Source organism: Mastacembelus armatus, chromosome 7 (genome assembly GCF_900324485.2).
Source record: "Mastacembelus armatus chromosome 7, fMasArm1.2, whole genome shotgun sequence".
NCBI lineage: Eukaryota > Metazoa > Chordata > Actinopteri > Synbranchiformes > Mastacembelidae > Mastacembelus > Mastacembelus armatus.
In genome coordinates, this window is record NC_046639.1 from 17455680 (window position 1) to 17478271 (window position 22592).

General features: G+C 42.9%; 1 protein-coding gene across 2 annotated transcripts; it reads right to left on the reverse strand.

Moving 5' to 3' along the window:
* Positions 1-680: 680 nt before the first annotated feature.
* On the reverse strand, positions 681-15647 carry bcap31 (B cell receptor associated protein 31). 2 transcript variants are annotated; one of them, XM_026333429.1, is made up of 8 exons: positions 15492-15647; positions 14290-14402; positions 13086-13186; positions 12818-12962; positions 8219-8354; positions 2170-2296; positions 1941-2041; positions 681-1464 (listed from the first exon to the last, which is right to left on the reverse strand). In XM_026333429.1, exons 2-8 carry the CDS (start codon positions 14379-14381, stop codon positions 1438-1440), a joined length of 729 nt encoding a protein of 242 aa, XP_026189214.1. In that variant the 5' UTR covers positions 14382-14402; positions 15492-15647; the 3' UTR covers positions 681-1437. The 2 variants fall into 2 exon arrangements, with proteins under 2 accessions (XP_026189214.1, XP_033181210.1); XM_033325319.1 differs by having other exon boundaries at positions 14290-14406; positions 15492-15644.
* Positions 15648-22592: the final 6945 nt, after the last annotated feature.

The following is a 22592-nucleotide window of genomic DNA, read 5'->3' on the forward strand; positions in this document are numbered from 1 at the left end:
TGCTGACTTCAGTCTTTGTACCAGATAGCAAATCAGGATGAAGGTGACTGATGAGCAGCAGAATGTGGGAATGAAAAAATTATCCGTGTATTTATGTTGTTTGAGTTTGAACTCGTCCATCAGGAGCTGAGTGAGTTCAATTTAAATCTTTTTATCTAACAGTATGAAAACTGTGACCGTCCCTGAGGACGGTGTGGAACGTTTGAAACAAGATGACCTGATGTTTCTGATTTATGTTTTTTTCTGATAAACAAATAAAGTTCAGCTATAACATGAGTCTCAAAACAAGCCCAGTTTGTTCCACCCATTCCCACCCCAAAAACCAGTTGCCCCAGGTACCCACATGCACTGGGCCTCATGCTCCTTCTTGTCGACCAGTTGCAACAGAGTTTGTTACAGGTTTTTATTCACTCCTCTCGCTCCTCAGAGAAAATAAGAAGAAAATTGAATGGGAACCCATTTCTTTCTTCAGAATACCCCCTCTGAGCTCTACAGGCCTGAGGAGCCAACCGGAGCCACCGTGCTCTGACTGCCGCCAGCGTGCTGAAGAAAACACCCAGACACAACCCAACCACCTTTACATAGAAAAATCACTGAGGTGAGGACAAAGAAAACATTCACCTGAATGTGGACATGGTGACGTGCATCCAACCCAGGGCATTTTTGAAAAATAACAAACAGAAAATCACCAATGTGTTTATTGAGACTGAGCTAAACCAAATGCTGGACGTGTGTTCCAGTCACATTTTCCATCTGTTTATTTGATTGAAAATGGGCTGGATAATGCCTGCGGGATCTTAACACTCAAACAAAAAACAGGATCCTGTTTTCAAATGACTGATCAAACCACAGTAATGTGGTAGACAGATTCACACCTTTCGTTTTTGCTTGAACAAGGCTGTCTTCCTTTAAAATTAACCCAGCCTTTCAGTTTACAGTAGGTGACTCCTCTGAGCTGTGTGAAGGCTTTTCTGTTGAATGCACTTATAACGTACAAAACATTCACCTCAGCTGGAAATCCAGAAGGCTAGGTTTTACAGTTTTTTAATTGGACCGCTTATTTTGGAATGAAACTCGTCTATGCAGGAAATTCAGGGAATGATCAGATTAAAGATTATGAAGAAAACCGTTTAACTCAGCTCTTCAAAAGATCCGAAAAGGAAATGGACTCTAGGAAACAGTAAAGTGGAGGAAAACTCAAAATAAAAAGCAAAACAAAAACAAAAACAAAAACAAAAAAACGTAAACTGTGTTTTTTTAATCTTCTAATAAATTCTGACAGTCCAATGAACCAATCACAGCTCAGGATTCTCAGCTGACCCGATCACATCACAGAGCAGGGCGGCAAGGTGGATACAGAAGCTGCAGACTGTTTGCTGAGGACGGTGAAGATGATCAAGATGAAGATAAGAAGCTGGAAACCGCATCCACCTTTTCTCAGTCTGATTTCTTGTCACTGCTCGCCTGCAGACAGAGAACAGGGTATAAAACATCTAAGCCTGCAGAACTACATGATTGTTACACTGTTTTATGACAAACACTATTTGATATTTCTGTTTACAGACACAGGCATTACTGGGACATTAACATATTGTTATGGGTATGTAGGTTATACAAGCAGCTGTCAACTTGTTAGGAACTGTTTGCTGGCTCTGTCTGGTATCAGCTCTGCAGCAGACAGGCTGTTTTCCACTGCTGCAGACGTAACAACAACACACACCAGCTTCTGTTTTTACCACAAACACTCACACTGTGTGTTGATCACCAGAGATCAAAATGTACCAGACACTTGTATTGTAAATGACCCTTTCCAGCATCTGATTTTGCTGCTCAAAGGATAGGAGTCCATTGAGAATCGTGAATGGATTCTGCATTGGATCATGACACCAAGACCTGATCCCTGACTTGAGCAGATTCCCAGCCCAGTGAGTGTGTGTTACCAGCAGCTTGCTGTGCTCGTCCAGCAGTCTGTCATACTCCACCGCCAGGTTCTCCGATTGTTTCTTCATCGCACGGACGTCGCTCTCCGACTTCTGCAGAGCTGAAAAACGTCAGCGACAGCACGGGTCAGTCATGACGCACGTCAACAGTGTCACATTCAGCTTCAATCTTTAGCAAACTTTCAACTTCGTTGTCCTGTCTCGCCTCCTCCATGTCTGTTCTCCTTACCTTTCTTGGTGGTGTCCAACTCCTCCTTCAGGGTCTTCACCTCCACTTTCAGACTCTGGTTCTCCTCCTGGGGTCCTGCTCCCTTCTTCTCAGCCGCCGGCACCTCTATACCAGCCTCATGCAGTTTCTGTCAAAGCAGAAAACAGAGAGAGATTGTGTTAAACATGATTCAGTGTCTCAAGGTTTTAAACGTGAGTGTAGATACTGAATCTGAAATGTCTTGGAAACACTGAGCAGCTGTCATCTGCCTTTTCCTCAGTGTCTCTCTGTCTTCTGACAGACACAGCTGGTGCCTAAATACACAGGTGTGTGTCCTTCTAAACTCTGTCCAATCACAGTTTGTCCCAGGTGGACTCCAGTCTGGTTCTAGACACATCTCAAAGGAGAAAGCAAATGGGAAGTAGCGGAGCCCAGATATTAGTTTTTGATTTTTAGTGCATTTGTTAAAATGTCTAACATGTTAGACGTGTTGTTGGGTACTGAGTAAACTGATGCACTAAAAGTGAATTTGATCCTTTGAAATCTAAATCTACAACAGCATGTGCAGAGTGAAGGGGCTGAATCCTCTCGTGTGTAAACATAACGTATTTTTCATAGTATGTTGTTTCCTGGAATATCATCTTAATGTATCGTGTGATATGCTGATAGTGTCTGATTCAGTCAACACTGGTCCCTGCACCAGATTCAGTTGCACATTCAGGGATCAACAGGTGCCCATGCCAAACGCCACCTAACCTTGGGCCTGACCCCGGTGACAGCTGCTTGGAGTATTTTCTACTCTGGCAACACAAAATCCTGCTTCCTGATTGGCTGGTGGGTGACATCTGAGACATACTTGTGTTCAGCAGCTGTAAATAATTTTATTTTTTAGTAATTGTGGAAACTCCTGTCAGTCTAATGTTCTGCTTTTCTGTTCATTTCTATTTTAAGTGGAGTCACAAACTCTGAGCCACTTCACGTGTTGCCCCCGTGACAGAGTAAAACATCTGCAGAGCGTCAGATCTTAAACTGCAGCTACACATTCAAGTCAACATGCAGCTCTGAAATAACAACTGAAAACCAACAACTGGCTGCAGGGTCAGGGCTTTTTCTGCTGGATGAGTGTTTGGTTTTTTTTTTGCCCATTTTAATAAATACATGATCTCAACTGAAGAGGAAAAGTATTGGCTCGGTTTTAGTTTTGGTCATTACAAATACACAGGGGGCTGTGTTGTTGGGGGTGTGGGGTGAAGGGGTGAAACAGAAACCAGGAAGTCCAACTGGACAAGCAGATTTAGGTGTTTAAACCTGAGCTGAGTCCAAAAAGCAGCACAGTCGTAAGCCTCGCAGACAGAACTGCAGCGCTCAACAGTTTTATCTTGGGCTGTGATGATCTCAAGCTCAGAGCCGAAATACATGTTACGGCCAAGTCATTCGCCAGGAAGGTGTGTGTATACATGATAGGCCAACATGCTGACATCAATGCTGCCAAAATAAAACAAACTTCTTTCTGCTCGATGCTGCTTCATTTTGGTGGAGGCATTCATGGTAACAGCAGCTGTGACTACTGAAGTCATTGTGATCAGAGATTCCACCTTAATTGTCCCGACTGAACCAATGTGTGTTTACAGTCTTCTGAATAAACTGTCTCACATGTGTAAAGTGGCTCCACCTGCAGTGAGGTTTAACCTTCAGGAAATATAACAGAAGAAGTTAAGTGGGTCGATGGTTGTGTGGATTCTGGCTTCGTTCATCTTCTCAAACTCTTGTTTGAACACCTGGTTGTTGGGAGTCTTTCATCCATCAAGGTGTTCAACAATCCAGAAATATTTGAAAGGCTCCAACAAAAACAGGGTATCAGTCAAAGACCAATTTGGTTTTGGTGCTGCCATGTTTCTTTCAGTTCCAGAAACTCGTCCCATCCCCTAATGTTCCCCCCACGTGGGGCAGACATGAGCAGAACAAAGCTATTCATTCCAATAAGAGAGAAACAATGGGATTCAGTTTTTCCATAGCCAGTTCAGTTTCCTACTGAACAGATTATTAAAAGGTTTACACCCCCACCATTCCCAATGGAAACTCCTGACTGGGCTGGATCATTTCTGTTCCCACTGACGTGGTCACGTGATGCAGTCCGATTCTGATCAGCTGTTCTTCTCATTACTAGTGGGATATTAGTCTCCATGTGAACACTGTTGTAACTCACAATGTGGAAGTACACACACACACGCACGCACGTCAATCTGAGTAACTGCAGTAAAGTTCTGCCTTCTGTCAGGGAAAGTTTCTACGCTTCAAATGGCTGATACCTCTACCTGTGGACTGAGCCTGATCACCTCAACTGGCCCACAAAAGAATGTTTACTATGTTCATCAGGGAGGCGCGGTGGACCAGCTGTTGTATGACAGTCCCTGTCTATGTTTGGTAGTACTTGTTTGTTCTGTTTTACACAATAGGTGGGCAGATCATCATTTGGGTGAGCTGATCATCATTTGGGTGAGCTGGAGCACCTGGGCCCATTGCTGTTGATGGCCTTAAGCAGCACGTCTTCCCAGTTCCAGACAGCTGCAACAGAGATCAGAATGGAGTGGAGACCGAGCAGGCAGTAGAGGCTCAGGTTAGTTGGTTTTTTTTTTTTTTTTTTAAAAAGTTAACACCTTTGGGATCTTTTTTCTTCACACACCACTAGTTCAAGTTGTATTTATTTGTCCCCGTGGGGAAATTACAGTGGGTATGGAAAGTATTCAGACCACCTTAAATTTTTCACTCTGTGTCATTGCAGCCATTTGCCAAAATCAAAAAAGTTCATTTTATTTCTCATTAATGTACACTCAGCACCCCATCTTGACAGAAAAAAAACAGAAATGTAGAAATTTTTGCAAATTTATTAAAAAAGAAAAACTGAAATATCACATGGTCATAAATATTCAGACCCTGTGCTCAGTATTGAGTAGAAGCACCTTTTGAGCTAGTACAGCCATGAGTCTTCTTGGGAATGATGCAACAAGTTTTTCACACCTGGATTTGGGGATCCTCTGCCATTCTTCCTTGCAGATCCTCTCCAGTTCTGTCAGGTTGGATGGTGAACGTTGGTGGACAGCCATTTTCAGGTCTCTCCAGAGATGCTCAATTGGGTTTAGGTCAGGGCTCTGGCTGGGCCAGTCAAGAAGGGTTACAGAGTTGTTCCGAAGCCCCTCCTTTGTTATTTTAGCTGTGTGCTTAGGGTCATTGTCCTGTTGAAAGGTGAACCTTCGGCCCAGTCTGAGGTCCTGAGCACTCTGGAAGAGGTTTTCTTCCAGGATATCTCTGTACTTGACCGCATTCATCTTTCCTTCAATTGCAACCAGTCGTCCTGTCCCTGCAGCTGAAAAACACCCCCACAACATGATGCTCCCACCACCATGTTTCACTGTAGGGATTGTATTGGGCAGGTGATGAGCACTGCATGGTTTTCTCCACACATACCGCTTAGAATTAACACCAAAAAGTTCAATCTTGGTCTCATCAGACCAGAGAATCTTATTTCTCATGGTCTGGGAGTCCTTCATGTGTTTTTTGGCAAACTCTATGCGGGCTTTCATATGTCTTGCACTGAGGAGAGGCTTCCGTCGGGCCACTCTGCCATAAAGCCCCGACTGGTGGAGGGCTGCAGTGATAGTTGACTTTGTGGAACTTTCTCCCATCTCCCTACTGCATCTCTGGAGCACAGCCACAGTGATCTTTGGGTTCTTCTTTACCTCTCTCACCAAGGCTCTTCTCCCACGATTGCTCAGTTTGGCTGGACGGCCAGGTCTAGGAAGAGTTCTGGTCGTCCCAAACTTTTTCCATTTGAGGATTATGGAGGCCACTGTGCTCTTAGGAACCTTGAGTGCTGCAGAAATTCTTTTGTAACCTTGGCCAGATCTGTGCCTTGCCACAATTCTGTCTCTGAGCTCCTTGGGCAGTTCCTTCGACCTCATGATTCTCATTTGCTCTGACATGCACTGTGAGCTGTAAGGTCATTTATATAGACAGGTGTGTGCCTTTCCTAATCAAGTCCAATCAGTTTAATTAAACACAGCTGGACTCCAATGAAGGAGCAGAACCATCTCAAGGAGGATCAGAAGAAATGGACAGCATGTGAGTTAAATGAGTGTCACTGCAAAGGGTCTGAATACTTATGACCATGTGATATTTCAGTTTTTCTTTTCTAATAAATTTGCAAAAATTTCTACATTTCTGTTTTTTTCTGTCAAGATGGGGTGCTGAGTGTACATTAATGAGAAATAAAATGAACTTTGATTTTGGCAAATAGCAAAAATTTAAAAGGGGTCTGAATACTTTCCGTACCCACTGTATGTTTGCAACATACACTCCCACATCCATTTGACGATTTACATTGGCAATATATATGTATATACATAACTAAATAGATATGAACAATAATTTAATGCTGATAAGTCTAATTGAGATATCCAGTCAAAACTGACTATCAACTACCAAGAATTTAAAAACTTAATTGCTTGTGCAGCCTCTCGCATTTACTGATGCCACAGACCTTCACTCCTCTCAGTTTTGGATTTTGTTGAGTAATTTGTTTTGCCGAATTATATTTATGTTGCAAGGGGGGAAACTGGTGTCTCTTCCTGTGATTTGTCATGGTTTGAGTCAGTCGTGACAGTTGTTGTTTGCGTACTTGTGTGATGTATGTTTCGGGCCTTAATTTGGCTACTTGACATTTCATGTGCTTAGTGCATATGAGCCATGATCCTGCAGGTTTCGCTGCTTCATCTCATTATAAATTCTTGGTTCTAACGACTCACACTCACAGTCGAGTAAAAGCTCAGAGTAAAGAGAAGTAGCTGTAGGCCAATGGCCAGTATAGGACCAGTGCGGCAGGAGACGCCCTCTCATACACTCACCTTTACCAGCATCTGTGACACAAACTGTTTCCACCCAACTTCATGAATCAATCGAACATTTCATAAAGAGTCTGTGATGGGTGTGATTAAAGACAGGACAGTTGCTGAAAACTTCCAGGCAGTGGTGAAAGCCACTGTGAAAAATATGCCGAGCAGAGGTTGGTCAATAAAAAATATTGCATGTCATTCAAATGAATTCAAGCTGCATATAATTCCGCAAAGGTACACTTTGAACCAAACAAACACCACAAATCAACTGTGCGTGTGTGTTTAAGGGAGGGGTGGGTCAAATGCTTGTCACATGCAGATGAAGCAATTTCTCCTTTTAGCAGCGAAGGACTCTGTGATCTCTTGACCCAGGACAAACACTGGTCAGATTACTACAGTGTGTGTGTGTGTGTGTGTGTGTGTGTGTGTGTGGGAGAGAGAGTGTCCACGTTGTCAATGAGACAGTATGTTACGTGTTGCTCTGTGAATATTTCCAGCGTTTGTGTTCAGCTGAGCAGCTTCAGACCAGTGCTGCCCCCTGCTGGTAACACACACAGGCCGGGTTTGTGAAGAAACGTGTTTGAAGCCTCGTTCAGACAGGATGGAGCCACAGGAGGAGGGAGGAAAAAAAATCTGCACCGTGTTGCTCAGGAACTAAACTTCTTGTTCAGGATGCCGGTGAAGTGAAAGACAGAGGACATGGGACTGAATGAACACAGTATTGTTGGGCCTTTGTTTATTTTGTTGCTACACTTCAATCCGAAAAATGTAGCCACCACAGAAACACGGAACATCATAGTTGAGAGGGTGCCCACCTGATGACCCTGTAGACGTGCCTGCTCCCTCACACACTGGGCTTATGCATTAATTTTGTCAGTCTAAAAGGGATTTCTGGTGTCATTCTTCCTTGGGTTGATGTAGGAACAGAATATAAATAGATAGCATATGCACCAGAGGAACGCTCACTCCATTCAATCATGTATATCGGTTGTGACTTGTGACAATTGAACCCCATAGGAAACATTTATGCAGTTAATGCTCAGGAGGGGGGAATAAAATCACTGAGCAAAGTCTTCTACGGACAGACATCCAGACTGAACGAGGCTCAGGGACTGTTCTTATCATAAAGCTACTTCTCACATAATTATGATGAAATCCAGTATTTTATTTGTGTGTGTCACCTCTTGCAACAGCTCATTGTCCTCCATGTACTTTCTGGCGGCGGCGCTGGCACCCTCTGCCTGCTTCTTGAAGGCTTCGTTGGAGGCCATGAGCGAGGCCTGCTGAGAGAGCAGGGTGGCCAGACGACGCAGCAACCTGCAACACAAACACACAACAATGGTCAACATGCTCACAACCACTGGGAAGAGAAGAGAAAGAAATAAAGCTTTTATTTAAATCCACTTATAAAACCACAGTACAGGAAATCAGCCTGGAGCACATGACCTCAAATAGCACATTCACTGGAAATTTAGTGCATATTTTGACAGTTGACAGTTTCACAGGAAACCGTTATTAACAGCAACTTGTCTCGGTCAAACCATAAACTGATTGAACTGAATATTTGGAAAGAGCAGGAGACATGCAAGGCTGCAACTACATCTTGAAAAATATATATTTTTTTGTTACCGATTTTCTCACAGACTGTTTTGTCAGATTGTTATTTTTTTAAACTGTAGGATCAATGCAGAAATAGATGCAGAAAACCCCAACACCGCAAACTTAGGGCGAAATAGTCAGGAAGACCATCCTGGCTTTGCACACACAAAAACTATTCAGACAGTGTAACCTACAAGAGAGCAAAATGACTGAGCATCCTACCCGAAACGTTTTAATATGCAACAGCTCAACAATCCACTGATGTCTTCCAGCTTCTTAGGCAACCTCTTGACTGATTATTACTGGCAATGACCAGTCGACTTTTTTTTGGACAACAATGGAGGTCTACGGCACAGATCAATAAGCTAAACCAGGTTCTGGATTCACACACATTACTCTGAGTACACCACATTCATTGGTGCTGTCAGTCTCTGGATGGGATTTGGACTCAGTAAGACACACACACAGACACACACACAAAAAGAACAAAATGAGTAATCAACTTTCCCTCCTCAGCAACTTGACCGAAGCAACTGAAGCGGACCTGAGGCTGTCAGGCTGAAGCACCAGCTCTACAAACAGACCACTCTTGGCTACAGTGACAGAAACAGCTCAGTGAGATCAGCAACAACAAAGACCACCCGAGACCACCTGAGACCTGGAACTGCTGCATCAGCTGCAGCACGTCTGCATACACCTGTGTGTGTCTCTGACAGCAAAATCACCTGTCAAACATCACACACATCCTAATATAGCCACACACAGTTCCTGCTGAACTGCTCTACATGCTATGAGGTAATGGTGGGGCCTGCAGGGGGGTGCACAGGCCTGGAGGGGCAAATGCACAGGATAACTGTTTCCATTCTTGTAAGTCCAAAGGTCAGTCAGCAAGTGTTTCACTGCCTTGATTAAAGATCGAGTCTGGTGTTTTCATATGACTGCACACTCCTCTGACCTCTGACCTGATTGTCTCCACACAGAGACCAGGGTTACCACACAGAATACAAATCCTTTTTCACAAAGACCGTCAAAGATCATGTTGGTGGAGTCTCTGCAGGTTTTCAAAGTACACTTTTTAACACTACAGACAGACTGGAGCTACACAACCTGCCAGAGTCTGCTGGGCTAACTGTGCAACATCAGCAGTAAAAGATGTAATTAATCCCGCAGATAAAAAAACTGGTGCCGGTAAAAAAACCAAAAAGAATACATAATATCATTTACACAGGGACACTGTGGGTCCAATGAACATGAAACATCAGATACCTAAAAGCACCACAAACTGATCTCTCAGGGTATCTGCAGGTTTCTAAGAGCTAGATTTAAGACTTTTTAAGACCTTTTTAATACCACGCAGAATGAAATTTAAGACCAATTTTTTTTAGAAATAAAATAAAACATCCCACAATACAACCAATTACCATAACACACTGTTTATTGATATAAACTGTTTACACACCGTTTGATTTATTGAGTAAAACAAAAATAAAACGCCAGGTATTTTCCGACAGGTTTCCGCAGCCACTTTGTCTTATTCACACCGCATGTGGGTCTCCAAAGCTTTCCTACCCATTGTTCCGAGTTTTAATTTTTTTTGCACAGCCTGCACCGGACCTCGAACACGTTGCCACTAACTGGACTTAACCACGGTGCAAAATTAGGGTTTTGTAACCAATTGTCATTAAATTTACATTTACCCATGGCAAAAGACTAATGCTGAAACTTTCCCGCAGTTCACGAGCTGCCGGAAAGCATGTATTAAATGAACTCCCCTCAAACGCGTATTTTAGTTGGTTCTGCCTATTTCGTTCTGCGTAACAAATACGCCAAAGGCTTTCAAATTGATTTCAAGGTGAAAATAAAATCTTCTTTATGGGGTCGGTTAGATTTCATTTTAAGACCTTTGAAACCCGAATTTAAGACATTTTAATGCTAATTAAGGCCTTAGTTTTATAATATGGAATTTAAGACTTTTTAAGACTTTTTAAGGATCCGCGGACACCCTGTCTCTGCCGATAAAACCTGGAAGCCAACATGCAGAATTTCCACATCACTGCAGCCAAGTCTCTCTGGGTGCCGGAGCCAGCTGTGTGTTGACCAAAATTTATGAGTGTACACTGTTTTCAAATGCAGTGACTGAAGTCAGGACATGCCAACTCAAGGTAAACACTGTGACTCTCCACAGTAAACAGTCAGGAGCGTACAAAGGATTCTTAACAGTGACAGCAACATAAAGTTAATGTTTCAGCACTATTAAACTGTCTTACCATCAACAAATCCAAAACTGTTAGTCTGTCTCTCAGCACTTTCTTGTCTGTGGCTCAGTTCCAAGCTCTGGTTCGTCAGACAGTTTCATTTTTAGAAACTTAGTTTCCTAAAGCAACTGCTCCCTGTGGTTTTTAATCAAACAAACAGGAGGTCATTACTTGAGAACTATTTTCAGCTGCAGATGAACCCGCTTTTGGTCTGGGTCAGAATAAACTTCAGTATGTGGGGGAAGAAGACACATAAGGACTTGTTGGTGGGGACAATTCAGGGTTGCTTTGAATCTGCGTACAAGATTACAAAGTTTTCCATCAACCCTCTCGTGTGTGTGTGTGTCTCAACTCTAGTTTCTTCTGTTTTGGAGTGTGTGTCAACAGGTTGAAGCAGCTCTCTCGGCCTCTCCTGTGACACTGCTGCTCTGTCTGCACTGCAGTATTCTGCAAACACCACAGACATTTATTAAGAACGCCAGAGGGAAATACAAACAGTTTCCAACACTGACCTACACTGCAGTAATTTATTACTGGGACATGAAAAAAGTATTTTCCAGTCTGAGACATGTCTGTAGGAGACTCTCAGTTCCAAATACGGCCATCAGCTTCTGCCCAGACCTGAAAAGTTGTGCAGCCGCCAGCTCTTCATCTTTTCCACAAACCTGTGCTCCACATTTCCTTCTAGGCCGAGGATGGAAATTCCTGAATCACTGCCCCACATGACAGGAGGATGTCTGACGAGGACTCAGTCTAAATGCTGAAGCACTTGTTCACGTACTCTGCGTAAGTGCAGCTGCTGTATCACATGCTGCACTACTATGGTTATTCACACATCAGCTGCTGAGCAACGCACAGACACCAACAGTGACCCGGCCGATCCCACGCTGCAGCTGCTACCACAGGGTAGTCACACTCCACTTTTTATTTCCATTCAGACCAACTGTAAGTCAATCTGGAATTGTCAAACCCGCACAACTCTCAAGTTTGTTGCTTGTAACCGATAACACAGACCTGTCAGCATTACTGATTAACGCTGTGGTACGTTGGGATTCAAACCTGAACAAGTTTGTCAGAGGACTTGAATGAACAATGAACCAAGTCAGAAAAAAACACAAATGAGGTCAAGAGAATGCAATGAACCCAACAATAAGCTCTTCTTCAATAGCAACAAACCACAGCGCTGTGACCAATCAGATTCAATTCAAATCTGACCCAGTCTGATCAGTCGGCCAATCAAGGACCAGGCCACTAACCACGCCTCTGAACTCATGGTTCTGTTGGTCAGTGGACACACACACACACACAAAACCACACAGCTGCTCATTCTTTCCATCCTACTGTAAAATTCTTCTGCATTTAGATCACTCTGCCTGACATTGTGTGGGTGTTAGCACATCTGCATGTGTGTTAGACACGTCCAGTTTTGCAAGCCTTTGCATCAGACCCATCACCTACAACTATCACTAATACAACCTGAACCTGAATTAAACACAGGCTGCAGTCACTCAGGTCATCCATCCACCCTCCCATTCTGACCACAGACACTCACCTAATGAAGATTTAAAAAAAATGCAACAGAGTAGTGATAGAGCAGCATAAGGTTGGATGGAGGTTTCAGAGGTCACTGACCCCTCAGTACAGCATGGACAGGGTCAGAGCTCACAGCCATGACTTTCCTTTGCTTTGCTGTGCTGTGCTGTGCTGTGCTGTGCTGTGCTGTGCTGTGCTGTAGACACAGCCACTACCAGCATGTTTCTATTCCTGTGACTTACACTCTGTGTGTTCAACGAGCTGCTGTGTCTGTGTTGTCTGCTAATTTGGCTTTAGGGTTCAGGTTATGACCAGATCAGAGGTAGGATCAGGTCAAGGTTAGGTTAGGTTAGGAGAAGGGGCCTGGGGATGCATGTTGTCAGTGTGTCTTACAGGCAGAGCAGCAGGGCGAAGCCAGCGATGTACTCATTCCTCTGAGCTCTGAACAGTTTCATGTGGATGTGCTCGATGGCTGTCGGGTTGTTGTTCAGATCCACCTTGTCCGTCACGCTGTACTTCCTCACCTCACGAAATGCATCTGCAAACACACACAGAACAACAAAAGAAAGTCTGTATCCTACATTTCTACATGTTCAGCAGTCCACACGCACTTTCAGTTCCAGGATGGTCAAAAACCACTAGTCTGGAATCACAGACATACCGATGAGCAGGAAGATGAGGATGGCGATGGCCACCATGAATGAAGTGTTTCCATAGAGAGCGATGGCCTGGACGATACGAGACTTGAAGATCTTATTCCACCTTGAGGATCAAACCCGGAACCATCAGAACACAGACAAGTAGCACAATAAGACACAGCACTGAGTACAACATTATAGTGACCCTAGACCTGTGGCTCCATCTTGTGGCCCAAACTAACACGACAAAGGGTGCATCCACATAACAGCCACAGAGAGTCAGACCTAATGTTTCCACAGTGGCTTTTAATTGGACTGAACATGATGTAAACGAAAACAGGTTTATCACTGTTCTAAACTATCAGTTCTTTGTAATCAGTAAGTTAATCATGTCTGATCGCCTCCAACATGATGCAACAATCACACCTCAACAAGGAAACGGCAACAAAGCTTTCAAATAAACATGTGACATGTCCTGTTATACTGACACTGGAAGCTGTGGATAGCTTTTATATGCCACATATTAATAATAAATATGTATAAAAACCAACAGCAGCTCAGACCAACATCAGGTTTAATGTCAGCGTGGCCAGGCACAGATCACCAGCATGTTCTGCAGCAGAACAGTATATATAAGCCTACTACTGAGGCTTCACAGGGTTAACGTGCAGATGAGGTTCAATCCAGATGCAGACAAATTTACTTTATATATAAAAAAAAAAAAAAAAAAAAATCACTCATCTGTTTATCATTAATGTGAGATTTTGTTTTGTCAGGCAAACCTGCTCAGATATCAGTGCCATCTCTGTTCTGTGTTAACTGGTGATAACTGGTTTCCAGTCAGGAGTTCTAATGATTTTTTCTTTTTTACATGGTCATGCAGAGCTGCTCTGTGGTTGAGAAGAGCCTGCCCTCGACTCTTTAAATCAATGCTCAGAGTTACATCATCATGGTCTTTGCAGAAGGCAGGATTTTTTTTTTATAATACTAAAATCCAGACACTGCTATAAACAGCTGTTTCCACTCATACGATGAATCCACATCAGATCTTGTGTTTTCAGAAACATAAAATCAAAACTTTTATTTTCTCTTCCTGCCATTTAAAGCAGCTTTTTCTGTGAAGGTAAGTGACAGGACCACATTTTCTAGTGTTGTGACAAAGCTTATGGACAGTCCACTCTAATCGTCAGTGCTTATTAAACTGTAGCCGGACAGGTGAGTACTGACCTCTTGGGTGAGATGAAGGGGATGCAGAGCAGCAGAACGAAGAAAACCTCAGCGTACAGGAACGCGGCCACCGCCGTCCACTGCAGACTCATCCTGGCTCCTGACACCGGAAACTGGTACCAACACAGCTGACGTCAGACACGTTTGACTTCATTTGTTTATTTGACAGGGACAACACAAACACTGGTACAAAGAGGTAAACTGTAGTTCTGTAGTGTATCTGTGGTGTATTCACGGTTTCTACTTCAGAATCGTTTATCATTTGCAGCCCTTCAACCAACATGTGTTAACTCATTCAGATCAACCTTCTCTTTCAAATTTTGGTTATTTGGTGAATTAAAGAAATAACCACAACATCCATTTGGTCGTAGTAAAACAATCCTGTCAACCTATGGTCGTAGGAAAACGAAGTGACACACTACTTGGGGAATTAATGTGCTAAACATTTCATATTTTAATATTAACAACATGGATATTTAGCAATAAAAGCCAATTGTTGTTATTATGAGGTGTACTGTGTAGATGGGGTGGGGCAGCTCAGAACAGTTGTGTCAATGTTGCAACAGCTCTGCAGCTCCTAATAACGTTTTCCTTTTACACTGAACACAATAAAGTCAACCACCCACTAACATTCAGTCTGTGGTATTATTGGTGTGATATTATTGTTTTGATATTGGTGTGTGTTATTGCTGTGTTTTAACAGACACAGCTGCAGCAGTACGACACATGTTTGCTAACTAAAGCAAATGCTAACTAACTACAAAACTGCTAACCAAACTACATGTAGACCGTCTATTTCACGAAACAGAAACGGGCTAGTTAAACTCTTAATGTTGAGTAAATTTGCTGTAATAAAACCATTTATGTTCAGTGTAATCTCGAGAATTGCTAATGTCGAGTTACGGTCCCGACTACTTACTAAAATGTGCTAAAACGGACTTAGCAAGAATTCTTTACTAACTGCATTGGAATTAGCCACCTAGCTTATAGGCTCCGTCTACTTGTTGGAAATGTTTGTTTTGCTTCAGATACTTTAGTAGAATAGCTGTGTATGTTTCAGCCGAACGTCTGATAAGAAACAGTAGTTAGATAGTATTAGCCAGGTCCTAGCTCTTGTTAGCATGTAGCTTAATAATAAATCGACGTGTTAGTCTCTACCATACAGCCAAACTCCGCTTGTTGAGCAAGCATATCGGACTCACCTCGGAAACTCTGCGGACTCAGAGAAGCTGCTGCTCGGCTGCAAATAGTGACCAGCTCGGGTTAGTGGGCCTGTTAGCTTAGCTTCCTGGGATAAACAATGTTTCCGGCGTTTAGTGCCACCTCATGTCAACACGTGATTGGTACAACAAGACATCGAGGCGGAGTCAGAGGTGACGGCTACTTAACACTACGTCAGAGTGTGATGACGTAATGTCGAGTGTGTGTCTCCCTGTGTGTCAGCCCAGTGATAGGCTGCTGATCTGTCCAGGTGGGATCCGCTTCTCACCCACTTGCATGCTGGGATTGGCTCCGACCCCCAGTGACCCTGGATGTGTTTATTCCTCCGTTACACAGTTATCTCTCCTGACCAACAGAGGGAGACACTGTCTGCAGAAACGATCTCTGTGCTTCATCTGAGGCAGTGAAAGCAGAGAGGAGGAAGAAAATAAAGACGTTTCACTCTAACTATTTTTACAGTGACCAAAATAGCCCTCAAATCTCTTCCTGGTTACTGTTCATAGTGTTTCTGTTTCCACAGTGACATTTATACAACAGCAGCAGAACAACACGCTGAGGTGAAACACTGGAACAGAATCTTCAGTAAACATGTAAAAATGAATTTGTTATGAGAACTGTTGATGATGAACAGGCCCATCACATCCTCAAACAACAGATTCTGTTCCTGTGCATGTGTTTGGTTTTTCAGGTTTAATACAAAGTGTACATCTATTTTTGAGAATGTAACTGACAGGTGTGATGTGCAACAACCAGGATGCATTGCACCCTGTGCATTCCAATGTCCCATCCACTGTAGTTCAGCTTAACTTCCTCTTAACAAAAGACGAGCTGTAATGGATGAGCTTTGGATTTTCTGCTGATCACTGAGGAAGGTTTTAGTCATCATGGTGTTGGAGTTTTTTTTTTTTTTCCATTGTTTTTGGAAGAGTTTCTAAAGAGCTCTGCACATAGGTCATACAGAGGAAAGATCACTGTTATTCACTGAGCTGTTATTCACACACAGCTGACACACATCAGACTAGACATCAGTGAAGTTTCTCTTTAACTTAAAACCACATCTTCACCCTAAACTGTGATTATTTATATGTTTCGCCTTACCCCACACATAGTCTGCTTCACAAAAATGTCAGTGCTCATAAAAACGTTTTATTCTGTCTCTGGTTTTTCTGTTTTTGTCACTCTCATTTTTCTCTCCTCCTCACTATGCCTTCTTTCCCATCCCTCTTCCTCTCTGTTTCCTCCCACCTCCACTCATCCTGAGTCACACATTAAACCTTGTTAAAAGGTTTCCCGTGGTCGCCAGGCGGAGCGGAATCAGACAGAAGGAGAGAACTGATTGGTTGACAGCATTTACTGAGCCGCCAATGGAAAACAGGATAAAAGTGCAATAATTTAAAAGCAGCTGAAGCAAGCAGCCGAGCGATGAAGAGATGAATTAATCATCATCATGGGGAACACACATATGTGTGTTTTTGTTCCTCATGGAGACTTTACACTGACTTCCATTCATTTCCTGTAGACTTGCCTTAACCTTAACTATACCCATTACCTGCCTAACCCTTAGCAAAAACATACACCTAGACATACAATGCTAAGTGTGAATGTTATACTGTAAGTATTGTACTACTTCTCTAAGAGTAGTATTCAGTCATTTTCTCCCCTTCAGCTACATTTGAAAGTGTAAGTTTGAAGTGTTAAAAAGCCACAGTTACATTTTTAATGTTACACCCTCCGCAAATCCTTCCTTCTCTACTAGGTTGGAGATTTTGGTGCTGTATTATACTGACAAGTGTTTTCACTTTTTTGTCTACCCCATTTATATACAAGAGGCTAAAAATCAGAAGCATCTGTTGGTGTAACATGGACCAGTCCAGCAGCAGCACAAACTGTAAAGCCTCCAGGTGAATGAACATATGTGAAACGGTCTGAACACAAACTGAACATTATCACCTTCATGGAGGAGGATTCACTGCAGGACTGTTTGATTAGACTAATCAGTCTGATACAAGGGTTCCTAATAAACTGACTCGGTCTGACACAGGGGTTCCTAATAAACTGTAACAAAGAGAAAAAGTGTAAAACAACGAACAAAGAGACACAAAGTCAGAAAAAAACAAAATAAAACCACAACACAAGCATATGTTCCCATACATGCAGTGATGCAGAAATCAAAACTACTACATAAAGCCTCTTTCATTCTGGAAGGGCTTTACACATCTGTGCCCAGGGTCCCGCTGTCTCATTATCCGTCCACAGGCTGATTCACTTTTCATGTAATTTGGCGGCAAAAGAACTGCAGAAATTCCTGAAGATCACAGCCCTGACAGGTCCACTGCTGCTGAGAATGCTGGTAGCTATAATGACCTCTGCAGCCTGCAGGAGGCGCTAGCAACACTTCAGCCCATTAGTGTCTGTGATCCACTGACACCTTCATGCATAAACCAGAACCATGAGGCTCTGATCCATTCAAGTCTTCCTGGTTTCTGCTCTTTGTTGGCACATATACATTTTTGGGACAATTGGACCTGAAAGTGTAATGGTCGGCAATGTTTTACCGTCTGTCTTTTAACTGTCTTCTGTCCAACTGAATTTTATTTCTCTCATTGATCAGCTGCAACATTAAATCCTCGCCAGTGTGAGTGTTATCAGCGCTGTGCAGCCCCCTGATCCTGGCAGAGCGGCGTCGGTTCATGCAGCGGGTAATGTGTCCTTCTGCTGGGGAGGGGGAGCGCTTGAGTCACGGTGCACGGATAAAAGGATTAGGGAAACACAGCCATGAGGAGGAGGGAGCAAGGAATAGTGGTCTCTGGAGAGGGGAGTGGGAGCAGGGATGAGGAAAGAGGAGAGGAAAGGGAGGAAAGAAGGAGAGGAGAGAAGACTAGGAAACAAAAGATAAAAGAGGAAACAAGACAAGGACAGGAAAGAAGAAACAGTCGAGGAGAAGGAAAAGAGAAGTTAAGGAATAAATGTAAAAGAAAAGAAGACAAAGGAAGTGAAAGAAGGAAAACAGGCACAAACGGAAAGAAGAAAAAGGAAACAAGTGTAAGTAAAGGAGATAGCAGGACGGGAAAGGAAAGGAAGGATAAGGGGATGAATGAGGAGATGAAAAGTTTAGAAGGAGCTCATGTGAACAGATGAAGATTTCTACAGAAAACAAAGCGATGACAAGTGGAAACAAATGAAGGGAGAAGAGGAAGACAGAGGGATTAGCAGCAGTGAGGATTACAGGACAAACTCTTTGATAGTCTCTGAGTGAGATGCTCTGAGCGTCACAGATTTACGCTTTACGTTCCAGTTTAACAGCAGAAGAAGGAGGATTATACTGGTCCGACAGGTAAAGAACTTTTCTGATTGGCTGAAAACAAGCCCTGATCTTGCTGCATCCACATCCCAGGCCTTAATGCTCAGTCCTGACAGGAGACAGGCGATTCCACACATTTATGCAAGTGGCCCAGATCTGGTCTGAGAACATCTGGTTTGGAACCTTCAGCTGTGTTCTCAGTCTAGCAGCCATGCTTGTAGCTCTGTGATCCTGTGCTTGGAGCTAAATGCTAACATCAGAATGCTAACATGTTCACACTGATAAGTTTTAGAGCCTCTGCAGCATGTTCTGGGTCCACCTCAGGTGTCACGGACTGCAGTGAAACACAAGACAGGTGAAGCATAACAGTTTATTAACCAAACAAAAACTAACAAGTTGTACTTTGAGTCCTGACACCAGAAAATCAAGCAAGAAAAACCAGAGTCCAAATGCACTCCCTCCAACCAGTCGAGGCAGATGGCCACTCAAACTGAACCTGGTTCTGCTGGAGGTTTATTCTTTAAAAGTGTGTTTTTCCCCTCCACAGTCACCAAGTGCTGTTCATAAGGGATTTGTTGGGTTTTTGTAAAGTGCCTTGACATGACTGTATTGTGATTTAGCACCATACAAAATAAACTGAATTGAATTGAAATTGAATTGAATGATTTATTTACTGTCATCATAAAGCAACAAATCTAAGGAGCAAGGAGAGACTGAACACAATCAAATCCAAAACAGGTAAACACTGGGAAAACAGGACAGGTCGGCGGCAGGATTACTGAACCTTCAAACACAAAACCTGTAAAGTCTCTCAGGCAACAAAGGAAACAAATAGAGAAAACACACAAGTAAATGTGTTATACTGTGGAGATAATCAGGGAAGGGAAATAAGTGTGGTGGAAGAGGGAGTCAGGACGCGACAATGAGTCCTGCAGGTGGGCAGAGAAGAATTGGCAGGAAAATACAATGAGAACTGGAGAGTGGATGGACATCCAGAAATAGGGGCATGAAAACAGTGAGAAAAGAACCACATCATCTGCATAAAGCAGAGAGGACCCCAAACTGGGCACCCCCCTCTGGTTACATCTTGAGATCCTGTCTATGAAAATCACAATTCATTCACAGCTTAAATTAACCCCAGTACTCCTTGATCCTGCAGGACTCCCCAACAAACAGAGCCCATGCAATACCACTGCTCAGGATGAGGTAAACATGCTTAAATGTGTTAGTACCACCTGGGCTCACCCTGAACCTTGTTTTGTATGTGGTAGCAGCTCATTCAGAGTCTGGATTTGAACACTGTGTCTCCACTGGAAGCTATATAAAAAAAAAAAAGCTAATAATCATGATTTGCCACAATTAAGTACTTTATTTATTTATTTATTTATTTTACAAGGAAAGAGGCTTTTTGGTCCTGCAGTCTTAATTCAGCAGAGGTAGAAAATCCTTTAGGCTGCGTGTGGGATTAAAAAACCCCCCACACACACTTTTATTTTGAACTTCACATATAAATCCAGGTAGAAAGTATTTTTTTAAAAACTTCAGTTCATGGTAAAGATATGAATACAATATTATCCATTCAGTTGTAAAACAGGATGAGCCACATGCAGGGGTCGGACAGTCTGACATTTTCAAAGCACTCCTTTCTGCTGTTGTATAAAATAAAGATGAATCTTGTGTCTTTATGAAGTAAGCAGATGCTTTCAAATGATGTCCAGACTTCACTCATTAAACATGACACAGCATCATGTGACCAGCTGACACTCAATCATAAATTATGCAAAAGCTGCTCGGCTGTTGCTAGGCGGATTAACTCCTGCTGCTCCTCAAGAGCTTCCAGTCTGTGCAATTTCAGGGTGAAGCTGGAAAAAGATGGAAATTAAATTTTTATAATAAAACTGACATTTCCAAATAGTTTCCACCCCTGTCTGTTTTTCTTAAAGTTGACTTCAACAGTACCAGAGACTCTTGACTACTGATGACTTCCATTATATTATCTTCCATAACTGAATAACATGCAGTAGGGTCATTGGTTAAGTGACTTTTGGTTCAGCAGATTACTGCAAACAGGATTAGACTGAAGTCTGGTTTTGATCCACAGCAAGCGACTGAAAATCTGCTTTGTTCATTTTTTTAACATGTTAGTTTAGGTTAGACTGGACTGGACTGAGTCTCTCTGTGGTCACTGTAAGTCTCTTTGTGGTCACTGCCAGTCTCTCTGTGGTCACTGCCAGTCTCCTTGTGGTCACTAAGTCTCTCTGTGGTCAATGTGAGTCTCTCTGTGGTCACTGTAAGTCTCTCTGTGGTCACTGCCAGTCTCCTTGTGGTTACTAAGTCTCTCTGTGGTCACTGTGAGTCTCTCTGTGGTCATGGCCTGGCTTTGGTTATCTGCAGGTACCACAATGGGTGGAACACCTGACATTATCCTCCTTCAATGTTAAAAAGTGTTGAAATGTGCAAAGGAGACAAGCTCAGAAACACAGAGTGGAAATAATGACATGTATTAATGATGAACAGGCTGAGTGGACTCACAGTGTAATAGAATATTCTATGGTGATACAGCGTCTGGCTCCATCAGTGATGAGCACTCTATGACCGCACCACCGTCTGTATCTCAGCGATGTCACCTCTCCAACATGGTCACATGTGATCCCTGTCATGTGTCCAAATCGTCATGCAAACACTAACGTGAATTTCGGTCCAGTACTGATTTAAGAAGAAAAGGTAAAACTCCTACACACCATGCACCGCTGGCCCTCAACATATTAACATTTAGGTGCTTTCATTGGGCAAAAATTCATCAAGTCAGCTGCACAAACAGAAGCATTTATAATAATAATAACCAGGTCTGAAAAATGCTGCCAACCAGCAGGCGCCTGCAGCGTGTGTGTACATTAAAGCTGCTGATTTTCTATGTGTTTATTATTTTTGCGCAGCTGCCCGTGTTACACATAACAACTTCTGGAAAAAGTTAACATTTGAAGTTATTTACCCATCCATCCATCCATCCATCCATCCATCCATCAATCAGACAGATCAGCAGTCTATCACAGGGCTGACATACAGACAGGCACACACTCACAATTTAGAGTCACCAACCAACCTAACCTGCATGTGTTTGGCCTGTGGGAGGAGAAAAGACACAGGGACAGCATGCAGTGTCCACACAAAAAGACTATACGTAAAGACCGGTGGACCTGGGGCTCAGACTCACAAGCTGCTGCTAGGAGGAAAGAGAGTGACTCCACTGTGCCACCTGAAAATAACATCAACTTTAACTAATTTACTTCAACATAATCATTTTAATCAAATTGATTAATGATTATTATGATGATTATTATTTCTTCTTCATCTTTTAAAATGAAAGTCATTTTTCACTTCCTGTTAGAAAACAAAACTGCAACACTGATGCAGAACCTGGAGTTTTAGTTAAATATGAGTCGGGCTGGAGGAATAGGGTGCTCAGAAACATTTTGAGGAGGAAGTCATAGAAACAGGACAGGTTCAGCCGATCACATGACTTCAGGCTGTTTTCAGCGTCACTGAGCTGGTAGTTTTATTGGCTCAGACATTACAACTGCACAACGCAGACACACAATGAAAGAAGCGATTTGAAGAAAATGTGTGTGTGTGTGTGTGTGTGTGTGTTCACTTTAAGTGTGGGACCACTGCCCATAAAGTCTCATTAATTTGGTGGCAACAAGCCCACTGGACTACAGACGCAGCGCTGAGCCTTCTGCTGATGAAGCGGTGATCAAACAGCCGCAGAAAAACTCTGCTG

Bases quoted from the DNA above. Each gene is read 5' to 3' on its own strand.
- bcap31 (XM_026333429.1), bottom strand. From the start codon at position 14,381: ATGAGTCTGCAGTGGACGGCGGTGGCCGCGTTCCTGTACGCTGAGGTT. The intron at 2,297-8,218 runs GTGACACACACA...CTGCTTTGACAG, and splicing joins ACAATGAGCTGTTGCAAGAG to AAACTGCATGAGGCTGGTAT. The intron at 2,042-2,169 runs GTAAGGAGAACA...GACGTTTTTCAG, and splicing joins GTTGGACACCACCAAGAAAG to CTCTGCAGAAGTCGGAGAGC.